Source organism: Boleophthalmus pectinirostris, unplaced genomic scaffold, assembly GCF_026225935.1.
Source record: "Boleophthalmus pectinirostris isolate CB_2022bp ecotype Guang Dong unplaced genomic scaffold, ASM2622593v1 HiC_scaffold_12, whole genome shotgun sequence".
Taxonomy (NCBI): Eukaryota; Metazoa; Chordata; class Actinopteri; order Gobiiformes; family Gobiidae; genus Boleophthalmus; species Boleophthalmus pectinirostris.
Window position 1 is genome coordinate 16,646,623 of NW_026571018.1, and position 12,610 is coordinate 16,659,232.

At 38.8% G+C, this 12,610-nt stretch overlaps 1 protein-coding gene across 1 annotated transcript; it reads right to left on the reverse strand.

The window, feature by feature from the left end:
• Positions 1 to 2,718: 2,718 nt before the first annotated feature.
• Positions 2,719 to 4,663, reverse strand: crx (cone-rod homeobox). Its single transcript, XM_055148586.1, has 3 exons — positions 4,567 to 4,663; positions 3,641 to 3,794; positions 2,719 to 3,352 (listed from the first exon to the last, which is right to left on the reverse strand). Exons 1-3 carry the CDS (start codon positions 4,661 to 4,663, stop codon positions 2,719 to 2,721), a joined length of 885 nt encoding a protein of 294 aa, XP_055004561.1.
• Positions 4,664 to 12,610: the final 7,947 nt, after the last annotated feature.

Here is a 12,610-nt window from a genome sequence, read left to right on the forward strand (position 1 = left end):
CTTGTGATCTATTTTTTTAATGCTCTCATCTTGAACCTGAGCGACCCCACTCTTAGTGAGGAGTCATGAGATGGAGGCTGACGCACAATAACAACAAAAACAACAAAGATTATTTGCAGATATTAGAACTCTTTTTATATTGCTTATAGATTGGGTCAAGTACGGATATCGTTTCCAATCTCCCCCTAGTGGAGCTTGTCTAATACTGCTCTAGATGCAAGCCCTACTGTTAGAACATCACCTTTGCTGTTATTTGTCAATCCAAAACTTACTCCATACCTCATATCAAGTTGACCTACTGTAGGTCCTATATGACTGTCAAACTTAACCATCTAGAAATATTGTAACCAGACTGGCCAGAGTCAGACAGCTAGATCTAGAGGCCTATTGTTTTTTGTTTTTTTTTAAGTGTCATTAACTGTATTTTTCTTAAATTGTATTGTGCTTTAAATGACAATGCCAGAGGTATTAGAGCTATATTGTTCATAATAATATTATATGATACTTTGAAAATGTACTTTGTAACATTATTATAATATAATTATAAAATAATTTAGGAGAAAAGCTCATGTAGCTTTATAGATGGGCCTTTTCTCCTGTCTGACCCTTTTCTTCACACAGTGTAGCTGTCATGACACAAAAATTTCAAACTTGATTTCAGTACTTAAGAATAGACTCAATACTCAATACTATTTCCGATATCATGATGATAATAATAAACACTCTTTCTTTAGACAATAGAATGTGATTTTAAACTTTAAATAATAATGCTTTCTTGTATTTACCATGTGGTTTTATATCTGTGCAATCCCTCAGTCGTCCCAGTAGACTCCACACTGGTTTATGGGCCTATACTAGTTTATGTGTTCTTATGCTTGTTCTGATACAGCATAAAATCATTCTCAAGCTATTAAGGGAAGTTTTAGTGAATTAAACCGATACCAACACAAATTAGTATCTAGTTTCGATACTAGTTTTAATATCTTTTATTTGTTTTTCATTACTTTTAACAGCCCTATTGTCCACACAGGTTCTTGTTTAGTGGTTCACCTTCCTCAAGGTCTGCAGGTCCTGTCCATCCCCCATCACATCTGCTGCTGCCTGGGATTACCGCCCAAATGTCTGTCTCAAACTCTATGCTGCTCTGGGTAAGATTACACCGCAGTGTTCTCTCCGCCAGGTTAACCAATCAGTGCTCACGGACACAGGGATTAACCAATCATACGACAGAGAGGGAGGGCATCTGGGGGATTAAACACACTGGGATTAGGCCTGTGATGAGTGTGGAAAAATGCTTTGAAATGTCTCTGCCAGCCGTTCCTCTATGTGGACTACATCTTAACATTAAAACAGCAAGAAAATCGCATTTGTATTTATTATTATATACTAATACAAAACAGATGCCTCAGTGCTGATCATTTATTTAAATTAGATAACACAAAAATGAATAGTACAATTAAAACCTATCACTTTCTAACATGGAAAACATAGGTCATTTAACAAATCTCTTATATAATCCAAAATTGTCCATTATTGCTCTATTATTCTTCCTGGTTTCATAACATTTAAACACATATTTTTTCACATTTTATTGTCATTGTCAAGTTTGCGTGACAGTAATCAGGTCATATTAGGATTAGGAGTCAGATAAATAGATATAGTGGTGATACAGAAGGAGATATGAAACAATTGGTATTGCTAAAGTACTATTAAGGTTAAAAGAAATTAGCAGAGAAGCCTGGTGAATACAAGATACATCCAGTACTCGCCAAATAAAGCGAAAGGCAACCAAAATGATATCAGAAGCAGAAAAAGGAGGAGGTAGGAAAAGAGAATAAAAATAGAAAATGCTATGAAGAAAACTGTAAAGATATAAGGACGACAGAAGAGATGGGTTCTAGTTATAGAGACATAGGGGAGAGGGCAATAATCCTAACTAATTCACTTAGTGCATTGCTGAAGGGAGGTTAAGAGGATTGGAGCACTCCCAGAAACAGATGAGCTAAAATAACCAAGATGGAGCAGTGAGAGCCTTGAGTTTGTGTGACATGAGGGTCCAGACTGACCACCGGGCCACCTCACATCCTCTCTGTACCAGCTCAATACTGACAGTACCACCCATAGACTTATAGTAGACTTATCCATGTTCACACTACTACACACAACCTGATCAGAACTATCAATAAACTATCAATAAGTTAGAAACAATATAAATATGACACTCAACTACACATTTAAAGAAGGATGAGAGATGTAAAACTACTGACTGTCAAAGAAACACAAGTCAAAATGACAAACTTAAATGAGCACAAATCATAATAAATATCTAGAGTAAAAGGAAAGAGGAGGCTGATGGAATGTCAGGGCTCCTTCCTGTTACCGCAGCGCTCCATTGAGACAAAGAGTTTAAACATTATGTTGAAGTACATAAGTACACTGTTGTTCTGTCACAGTCAAAGAAGAGAGGGTTTGGTGCGTTTCAGTCTGTACAAACTTTTAAAGGCGTTTGTGTCTATAATAGAGGGTCAGGATGTAGGCAGTCATTGGTCCCTTCATCTTCAAACCATTTTAACTAAATTCATCTCTACAGAGGAACAGATACAAAAAAACTAAAAAAAAAAAAATTTCAATAAATTAATACTACATGAAAATAATAATGCAAGATCACACTGCTGGCAAAGGGCTGTTTCAGAAAAATGTTGACACTTAGTTTTGGCTCTACAGGACTTGGAACTTCCAGGAGTTCTGATCTTTGTGGTCCAGACAGTCCATGGTGGTGAAGCCCAGTTTCCAGGCCTGCTGGTCTTTGTAGTCCAGACAGTCGACGGAGGTGAAGCCCAGAGAAGAGGCAGTGCTGTAACCCTGTGAGGAGAGAGAGGCTGGAGACTGGCTCAGGGACCCCCCCATAGAGGGCACCGTGATGGGACTGAGGGCTCCCCCGGTGCCTGACAGCTGTGAGTGCATGGGCGACAGGTAGGCGCTGCAGTCCAGGCCTGTGAAGTAGGAGGTGGTGCTGGCGTAGCCCTGGCCATAGGCCGAGGGCTGTCCGTAGCTCATGGGGTAAGGAGAGGGCCTCTGCATGCACGGAGCTCCCGAGGCCAGGGGGTCTGGGAGGGGCGAGATGGCCGGGCTCCAGATGGACACTGAGGTGTTGCCAGTGCTGGAGCTGGGGGCCAGGGTGGGCCCCGACTGAGCAGAGGTGGGACTGTAGGAACCTGCCGGGTTCTGGAGGGGCTCCGGGACACTGGGCTCCTGAGGTGGAGATGACTTCTTTTTAGGGGGGCGCGGCTTGGACTGTCCCGTGCTCTGCTGCTGCTGCTGACGGCACTTGGCACGACGGTTTTTAAACCACCTGGCATCAGAAAACACAAGATATATCAGGTCCCAAGAGTATAGATATACACTCACACACACACATATATATACAGTATGTAACAAGGTGTAAAGGTAGTCAGAGGTTATCCAAATTTGTGGGTGCTCATGTTTGGCTCTAGCCCTCATGGTGGCTTTAATTAACTGGTCTGCATTATGAGTACATGAAGCTTTAGGAGGCAGTAGGCAGTGAGGCAGTAGGAGAGGAAAGGCCTATGTTCTTCTCTCTGATTCTGATGTAAGTGGTTCCACAGTTCCACTGTGTTGTACCTGCACACGTGACTCTGGCAGGTTGATCTTCAGGGCCACCTCTTCCCTCATGAAGATGTCAGGGTACCGTGTTTTGGAGAAGAGGGCCTCCAGGATGTCCAGCTGAGTCCTGGTGAAAGTGGTGCGCTCCCTCCGCTGCTTCCGCGGAGTGGCTGCACATCCGAGACAAACGCGTTAGTTTCATTGGTCTATTTCAGGGTATTTTGGGGGTCTAGTTGTATCCAAGGTCCAGATTAGTACTTCCAGTAACCATGATTAAAATTCGATGCTATTTATTTTATATAGCCTACTTAGCCAATATAAATAAAGGCTGAATGTATGAATGTATGTAACAAACATCACACCATCAACAACAATAATCAATCCAGCGTTTTTGTTATCAGCATAACAAAATCAAATGTTGTCGCTCATTGTATCGTCGTAAACATATAAAGTTAGGCCTATATCTACTCAAAAATAAAGTCATCAAATAAATAAAAGCAAGATGGCACTATTACGCAATACACTAGAGCTGATGATACGGGAAAGGGGGAAAAAGTGAGAAGAATTCGGGTTTTCAGAGGAAATATCCACGCGCGTAAAGTTTAATTTGTACATGAATATAGGGGAGCATTTACTTAGGACAATGACTGAGCGATCTTTTTTTAATAAACGAACAGGCTACACAGAAAAGACATGTATCGCTGTGATTATAACATATTGTTCAGTAAGACTAGACTAGAATTTGTTTGGGCAGACGATAACTTTAGAACAGCACAGAAAACGCTCCTTGTTTCACAGATCTACACAGAAGTACCTCGTAGTATCTTTGTGCGTAGTTTTGCTTAGCCTTAGATTAGGTCAAACATTTCTACTATCAAAAATACATACAGCAAAGTTTTACTAATAACAATTTAATAAGTATATTTTTCTATTTGTACTTACAGGGATACGCGACGGTCGTGTGCAGCACATCCATCCCGGGCGCAGGCAAATTTAACCCGTTCATGGTGTAATGGGGTTGCTTTATATAGGACATCATCCTCACAGCGGCTGTCTGCTAAGTCCTGTCGCTGACTTGTTTTGTCGGACGCGCCACGCTCCAGTCGTGAGCCCCCAAACTGTCTGTGCGCCTCTGTCGTGTCTCTGCGCAAACCTCTGGAGTTTGTTCTAAAAGTGCAATTAAAGCTTTTACTGAGGATCAACTATGCCTCCTCACGCACGCCACGCTGCTGAATGCTCCCTTACTCACTGTGAATGTCTCTCTGTTAACTCATCCCACAGGTGAAGTCCAGTGGGATGTCCGCGCGCCTGTCTCAAGTCACCTCTGAGTTCCTTTACCGGCGCACGCGGCTAATTAGAGGCAAGTGACTCCACAAACCCCTCCCACTTTACACACACCGGCGCACAGCCTCCTGGGAGGTGCGCAACAGGCTACAGTCACTACAAGTTTATAACACTTTTGAAGAAAAGGAGTTCTGAAGAAAAATATTTGATAAGGTGACAGTAACATTTTAATAAACATTTTAGTTATGTCTGTAGGTCTGTGTATTGGTATGGTGAGTATAAAAATATAATGTACTTAATGTACAGTGTACTTTGTGTTTACTTTGGTTGTTAATGTTAGTAATGTTGTAGTTAAGTTGAGACAATAAGGTCGATCAGTTTATCCCTTTGACAGATTTGTGTTTTATTCAGGAAATGGTCTTCATGTTGCTGTAGGGGTGCAGTCATCAAAATGACTGACCAGGGGTCTCCAACCTGTAGCTCTCCACCCTCTTACAGGTAGCTCGCCAAGGGATTTCTGAATTATATTGTACTAAATAACTCAAATTTGATTAATTACCATTGTAAATATGTTGTTCTGGACATTGTGCTTTAATAAATGGATAATGGGTTTAGGTTTTAAAGGCATCTATCGGTACATCTAAGGTTTGCCCTCTTATATTGACTCTGCTAAAATGAGAAGCTCTCTGGCATTTTCATTTTATAAAAGTAGCTCACCAGTTGCAAAAGGTTAACGATCTCTGCTCTAAACCAATTTAAACCTAAATCATGACTAAACAAGAACTTCAGCTTTTCCAAACTAAGTCCTCATAAGGACTAAAATGAAAATGGGACCAATAGGACCAAGTTACATGAAGTGTGAATGTACCCTGAGTCACAACTATGACTTTTCATTAGACTACCTCTCTGTATGAACACTATAACACTTATAGTTTAACAGAACATATTATGATATTGTCTGATCAATGTTATAATTCTGTTTCCTCATCAAAAAAAATACCTGTTTTGTTTTGTTTCATTCATACATGTTTAACACACAAATCCTGCATAGTTAGGTTGAGTTCGTCTCTGGTGAAATCATTTTATAATACAGGAAGTGCTCCACTCTGTTTTTAAACTTCACACACCTTCACTAGAATCATTTGGATTATTTCAGCATTGGAATTTCCCATCTCTACTGTACAAAAGGTAAAAGGAGCTGTTAACTTGAAAACTGTCACTATACGACATCACAAGGTGGAACAGAGCATTTTGAGCTCTGGAGCTATAGACAGACTAATAAACCAAAATAACTCAAATATCTGTGAATGAAACAAAACACAGGTACAGCATTATAATGTGTCTTGATGCTCACAGGAGTCAATTTTGTGTAATGCAGGACCTTTAAATAAAACCAAAGCCTCCTCTGATACCCCTCTTCAAAGTTTGAGGTCTAATTATTCTCATACAGGACAGTGACCCGTTCAAACCCAAACAGCTTTATTCACACATGCTGTAAACCCACAAGCACACACCCAAACACAGATGCACAAAACCAGACAAGCTCATTTGATTTATCATAATATGCTTTATCTGAAAAGTAAGTATCTTATCTCCAGATAAAGGGAGGAAAGACCCACAGATCCGTTCAGTAGTGCACTAGGAAAGGCAACTGTGGGAAGCCAGGCCAGTATAGACTTTTACAACAGGACCAAAGGGCAGAAAGAAGAAAAAAAATACAAATAATATTATAAGAAAGGAGAGGGTCATGGATACGGGACTGCCTCAGCTCATGGACACTATGGAACATTCACGTGATTTAAACTGCAAAACAATGAGGAATACTTGGAGATGTTTCTGGATTTTTTGGACTATTCTGTTTGCATTTTCAGATCACAGGTTAATTTGCGTTTGAAAATCATTTGTGTAATTTAGCTGTAATTGCTTTAATTTGTTTCTTTCATCTTGAATTACTTTACAAATCTATATTATATTGTATTATATTTTTATTTTTACGATCAGTTACTATGAGCAGTGTAAAAGTACATTAAAAGTATTGCTGCTAGCTCCATCTTTAACCGTAAAAGGTTCACAAAGTAGATGTTATCTTCGTCAAATAGTGCAACAGCATATAGGGAAGTAGGCAAGAGGACTGATCTGGCGTAATCCCCGTCCAGATGCCCTTCCCCCATGAACAGGCGGTGACAGAAAAACTGCTTTTTATTCCAGGTTCTCGCGACTTCTTTTATCAACAAACTAAATCGTGAACCTCAAATAAAGTATCTGGTGCACTAAAGTATATAGATTTCCAGGAATAATTGCAGAATTTTGTTGGAATAATGGTAAGAGAGACAGGTGAAGGGGCAGAGGGTGTGGGGGTGGCTTCGGCGCTCGTCCCCACTGACACACTGTTGCTGTTAATCCAGATTAGAGCGTCTAAAACAGGTCGACTAAATCTGCAGACCAGCCAGCAACACAGAGGCTGCTGTCAGGCCCAATCACTCAGTACGCACACAAACATGCACTAACGCACATATTTATACACACACACAAATGCATTAACACACACGTGCACATACACATTTATATGCACATGTTGCTTTTCCATGTTTCTTCCGGACATTGCCTTAACTTACATTCATTTTCTGAACACTGATCTAACATAAATCATAGTTTACGACATGTATAGACTGTATACATGCCACGTTGCAAATAGGAAGTGAGCATGAACGCACTTCTGGCTCCATCGACTCTAGCTCCACTTGATTTTACACTGAAAAATCGTCATCCTTCTCTCTGTAACTGCTGCATCGCGACATGTCATTTGGCTCTTAAAATGTTTGTATTAACCCGCGCTATGATCTTGGTGTTTCTCTATTTTGTCCGGAAATAAATCCTAAAATCTCTTCAGACGCTCCATCAAAAAAGTCCTACCCAAACATTAAATTTTAACTTATGTCTGAACTTTAAATCATGTTGTTGATCTAATTACAAAGAATGCAGCATGTGTGCAGATTTTAGTCCCCATAGTGTGATAAATACATGCCCACACACACAATAATAATCTCATATGTGAGACCAGGTGCCACCCGCCCTCTACAACTGCCCTCCGACCAGTTCTGCTACCAGACCCATCCTTCACATCATTCAAGTCTGCTATAGAAGTTTCTTTATTGAATAATCTGGATAACCAAACATACAACTGTACATTACATTACTGTGGATTTTAGATTCTTGAGCACTGGTCTAACAAAAAATACAATTTAATTTAAAGTGTCTATGACAGGTTCAACTACTATTTTTACTAAAACACAGTTAAGATCGTTATATTTAAGATTTTTGCAAAAACATTCACACTTGTTTCCCCAGTTTGGCCATTTTTCTTGATTTAAAAATGTTACTTCCTGGTTTGAAATCATTAGCCAGGCTGGTGCCACCTTGTGCCTCTGCTCAAGTTAATTTCTCTTCAACGACTAGGTCAGGAATCAGAATACACTAGACGTTTTGCAACAACCCCGGAAGTTGTAGCCCGTGCACTGGCCAATCAGCGAAGAGCTTGTGAAGCCATGACTGGGTCCCTTTTGTGGAACAGCACAACAGTATAAACAAAGAGGTCGAGATAGATGTCGACGAGGTCATACATTCTGAGTCGGAAACGATTCCCGAGATTGAGGATTTAAAGCCAGAAGAAAGAGAATGTTTGGTGAATTTTATCAAGGGGAAAGACGTTATCGCCCTTCTTCCTGTGGGATTTGGTGCATTACATACGTCACGACCAAATAGCAGCGACTGGTTAAATAAAAAATTTACCTGCCTACCATCGAGCGAATGAATTCTAGCACTGTGAGGTCAGACGGTTTCTATGAAGTGTTACCAAGCAAAAGACTGCTAATGTTCAGAGAAATGATCTATTACAAATATGAGAAAAAACACCTTTATTTAATTGAAATCAGGTTTAAAGTATCAAACAAAATGTATTTCTTGCGTATACACTGTACCGAACTTGTGTAAAACTATAATTTATATTTACAATAGTTATGATCCCACCAAATTAAGTTAAAATGAAAGACTCACACAAACCGGTCATTCGCACTTTAAGGTGTTTTAAAAGGTTATCTCAGCTGGTAGAGATATGGAGCATGGCAACTAAGGCTAATCTTGGCATAAAATATAATATCAGTGGTTCTCAAACCTTTCACACCAAGAGGCGCCTAAAATAATATTTGGCTTTCCAAGTATCACCAGATCTAATCCTGGACTTTATTAGAGCTAAACTTAGTCTAAAGTGACTAATGAAACCCAACCCAAAATAATAACCCCGAACCCCCCAATCATGAATTCATTATTTCCAGTGACATCATCCTGGGAGTGTTCTACATGTATGTGTATGGCAGAATGTTCACAATTTACCATGGTGACACAATGCACACATTAGCAATCAATGCCAAATAAGTTTTAAGATCTGAAAACTCAAGAAATAAAATACAAAATGGATTTGAACAACAGAATTTCAGGAGTCTGTGATACGAGTAATACGAGTGTTCATTGTTTAGGAGAGTTTGATTTTTAACCAAAATGTGAGAGTGACTAAATGAAAAACTGTTGGCTAATACTAACTAGCTTGTGACTGTAATGTTATTTGGAGATGGACGTGTATATCAGCACAAATCATCTCACCTGTTGTACTTAGAGCTAAGTCAGTTTTTTCTGGTCAGATTGTGCTAAAATAAAACTCAGATTAAAGTGTAACAAAGCCCCAGACAGAAAAGTGCCTACAGTTAGCACCACACTCCCAGGGAAAGTTGATGACATCAGTTGCAAAGTATCAATAGATTTGTCTCTGTGTATCACCAGGAAATCATTATATATATACTGTATATATATATATATATATATGTATATATATATATATATATATATATATATATATATTTTTTTATATAAATCAACATGGTCCAAAAATTTGTCTGATTGATCAGCCGGTTTCACTTTGTGGAAATCGTCTGACCTCACAGCGTTAGGATTTGTTCGCTTGACGGTCGGCGGGTACTTTTTTTATTTAACCTGTTATGGGGAAAACTAGTTCTGTGGCTTATAAGTGTTGTGACCACCAGGGGGCATCGGTAAGAATGCACGATGAGAGATGATGAAGTTTTATGACTTTTATTAATAATGTTGAACTTGTGTCCTGAAACAAATATATATATATATATATATATATATATATATATATATATATATATATATATATATATATATATATTTATATACTATATAAAGTAGCTAAACAAACACGTCTCATAATAATAGTAGGCTGTTTGCCAGCACTTAGCATCTAGCACTTAGCATTTCCTTGAAACATATAATTGGCCCTTGAACACACATTTTCTATAATCATCTACTGCTAAGAACTTCAAAACACTCTGTAAACAGGTTCATGTATATGTGTGCCTTTCTTTAAACCACTACCAACTTCTTTAATACGCACATGAAATTTTGCACCCACGAGCTCCGCACGACGCACTGAAAACAACTAAAACACATAGCTCTGTTAACCAAGCTTAAAACATGATAACATCTGATTGTTACAATATCTGTCAATCAAACACCCAGCAGAAATATATTATGTCCTTCGACACATAACCAATTGTTGCTATTTGGTCGTGACGTATGTAATGCGCCGCTAACGGGGCTAACTGGTATATTAAGCTTTTCCCAAATCCCATAGGAAGAAGTGCAATAACGTCTTTCCCCTTGATAAAATTCACCAAACATTTTCATAGTTCCAGCTTTAAATCCTCAATCTCGTTAATCGTTGCCAACACAGAATGTATGGCTCTTCACTGATTGGATAGAGCCCGGACTCGCACTTCCGGGGTTCTTGCAAACCGTATAGTGTATTCCGATTCCTGACCGAGTCGCTGGAGAGAAATGAAATTGAGCGGAGGCGCTAGGTGGCACCAGCCTGGCTACCGAAAAATGGTCAGGCAAACAAAAGAACCCATAGCGTACTCAGGCACAGTCAGAACATGCAAACTCCACAGAGAACGATTTTGTTTTTGTGCTGTCATGGTGCACACTTTGACAAGATGCAATAAATACTCTGACAATATAGACTCTTGAACACATTTTAACACAAAAACAAACTGTAAAACCATCAGCACTTAGATCTGTTCAAATCTGTTAATGTCTGAAAATACTGTATATTATATCAGCTTCACTTTGGCTCCATTTTCCTTCATTTCAGAATTTTGAACATTTTAATAACATAAGAGTTTAAAGGGTCAATAGAATCTCTGGGCTTGTTGTTTTAAACTCTAGGTTTTACAGAACATTCGAAGGTACACGTTATTGTCCTACAGCGAGATTTGACCCATCCTTTTACACCATCGGAGTAACCTGACAGGTGAAGTGGGCAGTGTCCAGATATTTACCTTTAAGTTTAGCAGCTGGCAAACTTATATTTTTTACATACTAGTACAATACCAGACAAAAGTTTGGACACACCATCTCATTCAGTGTTTTTCTAACTACAGTGGACATCAGTTATATGAAGTAACAAATATGAAATTATGTAGCAAAGAAAAAAGTTTGATAATTCTGCTAAATATTTTTCACCAAAGTAAAGGATGGCTACTCCAAATTTTTGACTGGTAGTGTGCTTAAACATAAAAGTAAGTCAACTAAAAATAAAAAAGATTTTGGACATCAGCCATCTGAGTGTGCTATGCATTTTTTCACTTTTATCTTGCTGTTCCTAGCATTTGCACCTCTACAAGAACTTGGGTGTGCGTTTTCTGTTGCAATTGAGTTCATGCTTAAACCACATCAGTCAAAAGTCTGGACATACCATCTCATTCAATGTTTTATTTTCTTTATTTTTACTACTTTCTACATTTTGTATACATACAGACATACATACAATATATGAAAGCAAGATATATGGAATTCTGGCGCAAAGAAAAAAAGTTAAACAACTTTACTAAACAAGTTTTGACAAAGCAAAGGGTGGCTTTAATATAAAAAAAATAATAAAAATGAGTAGCGTTATATAGTTATTTTTCTCTCTTTGATACATATTTCCTTAAATCTTACTTCATGTATCTGAGGTATTTAAAAAGTATGTTAAAAAGTAGTAGAATTAAAGGGGGAAAAAAAACAAACAAACAAACAAAAAAAAAAAACACTATATGAGTCCAAACTTTTAACTGGTAGAGTATTTTCTCCTGGCTGTAGTGCTTGTGTGTGAGTCAGGAGTTGGGGTGAGTTTGCGGTAAGGTGTGTCACGGTGAAGGATGCCTGATTACAGTGGACACTAATCCTGCAAATGGATTATCAGGTGGTATTAGGAGAAGAGGGGGTGTACACAGAGCACCTCTGACCCCGCGCAATATGGAGCAAACCGGTACACACTCACACAGGGGTCAAACTCACGGTACCACCCAGGAGGTCAGGATTTCAGTGTATAGCCAACGTGACACAACGTGAATATATTATCTTATTTCTGTTTTGAAATGGGGGATTCACACTATTTTCTGATCCATGTTATAATGTTGTTTCCTCATCAAAAACATATCTTGTTTCATTCACACATTCACAAACCCTGCATATTTTGGCTGAGTTCTTCTTTCAAATGGAAAACTCTCCGTTCCACCTTGTGATGTCAAGTGTTAATACAGGAAGTGCTCCACTGTGTGATTTTAAACTTCTTACACCTTCACTA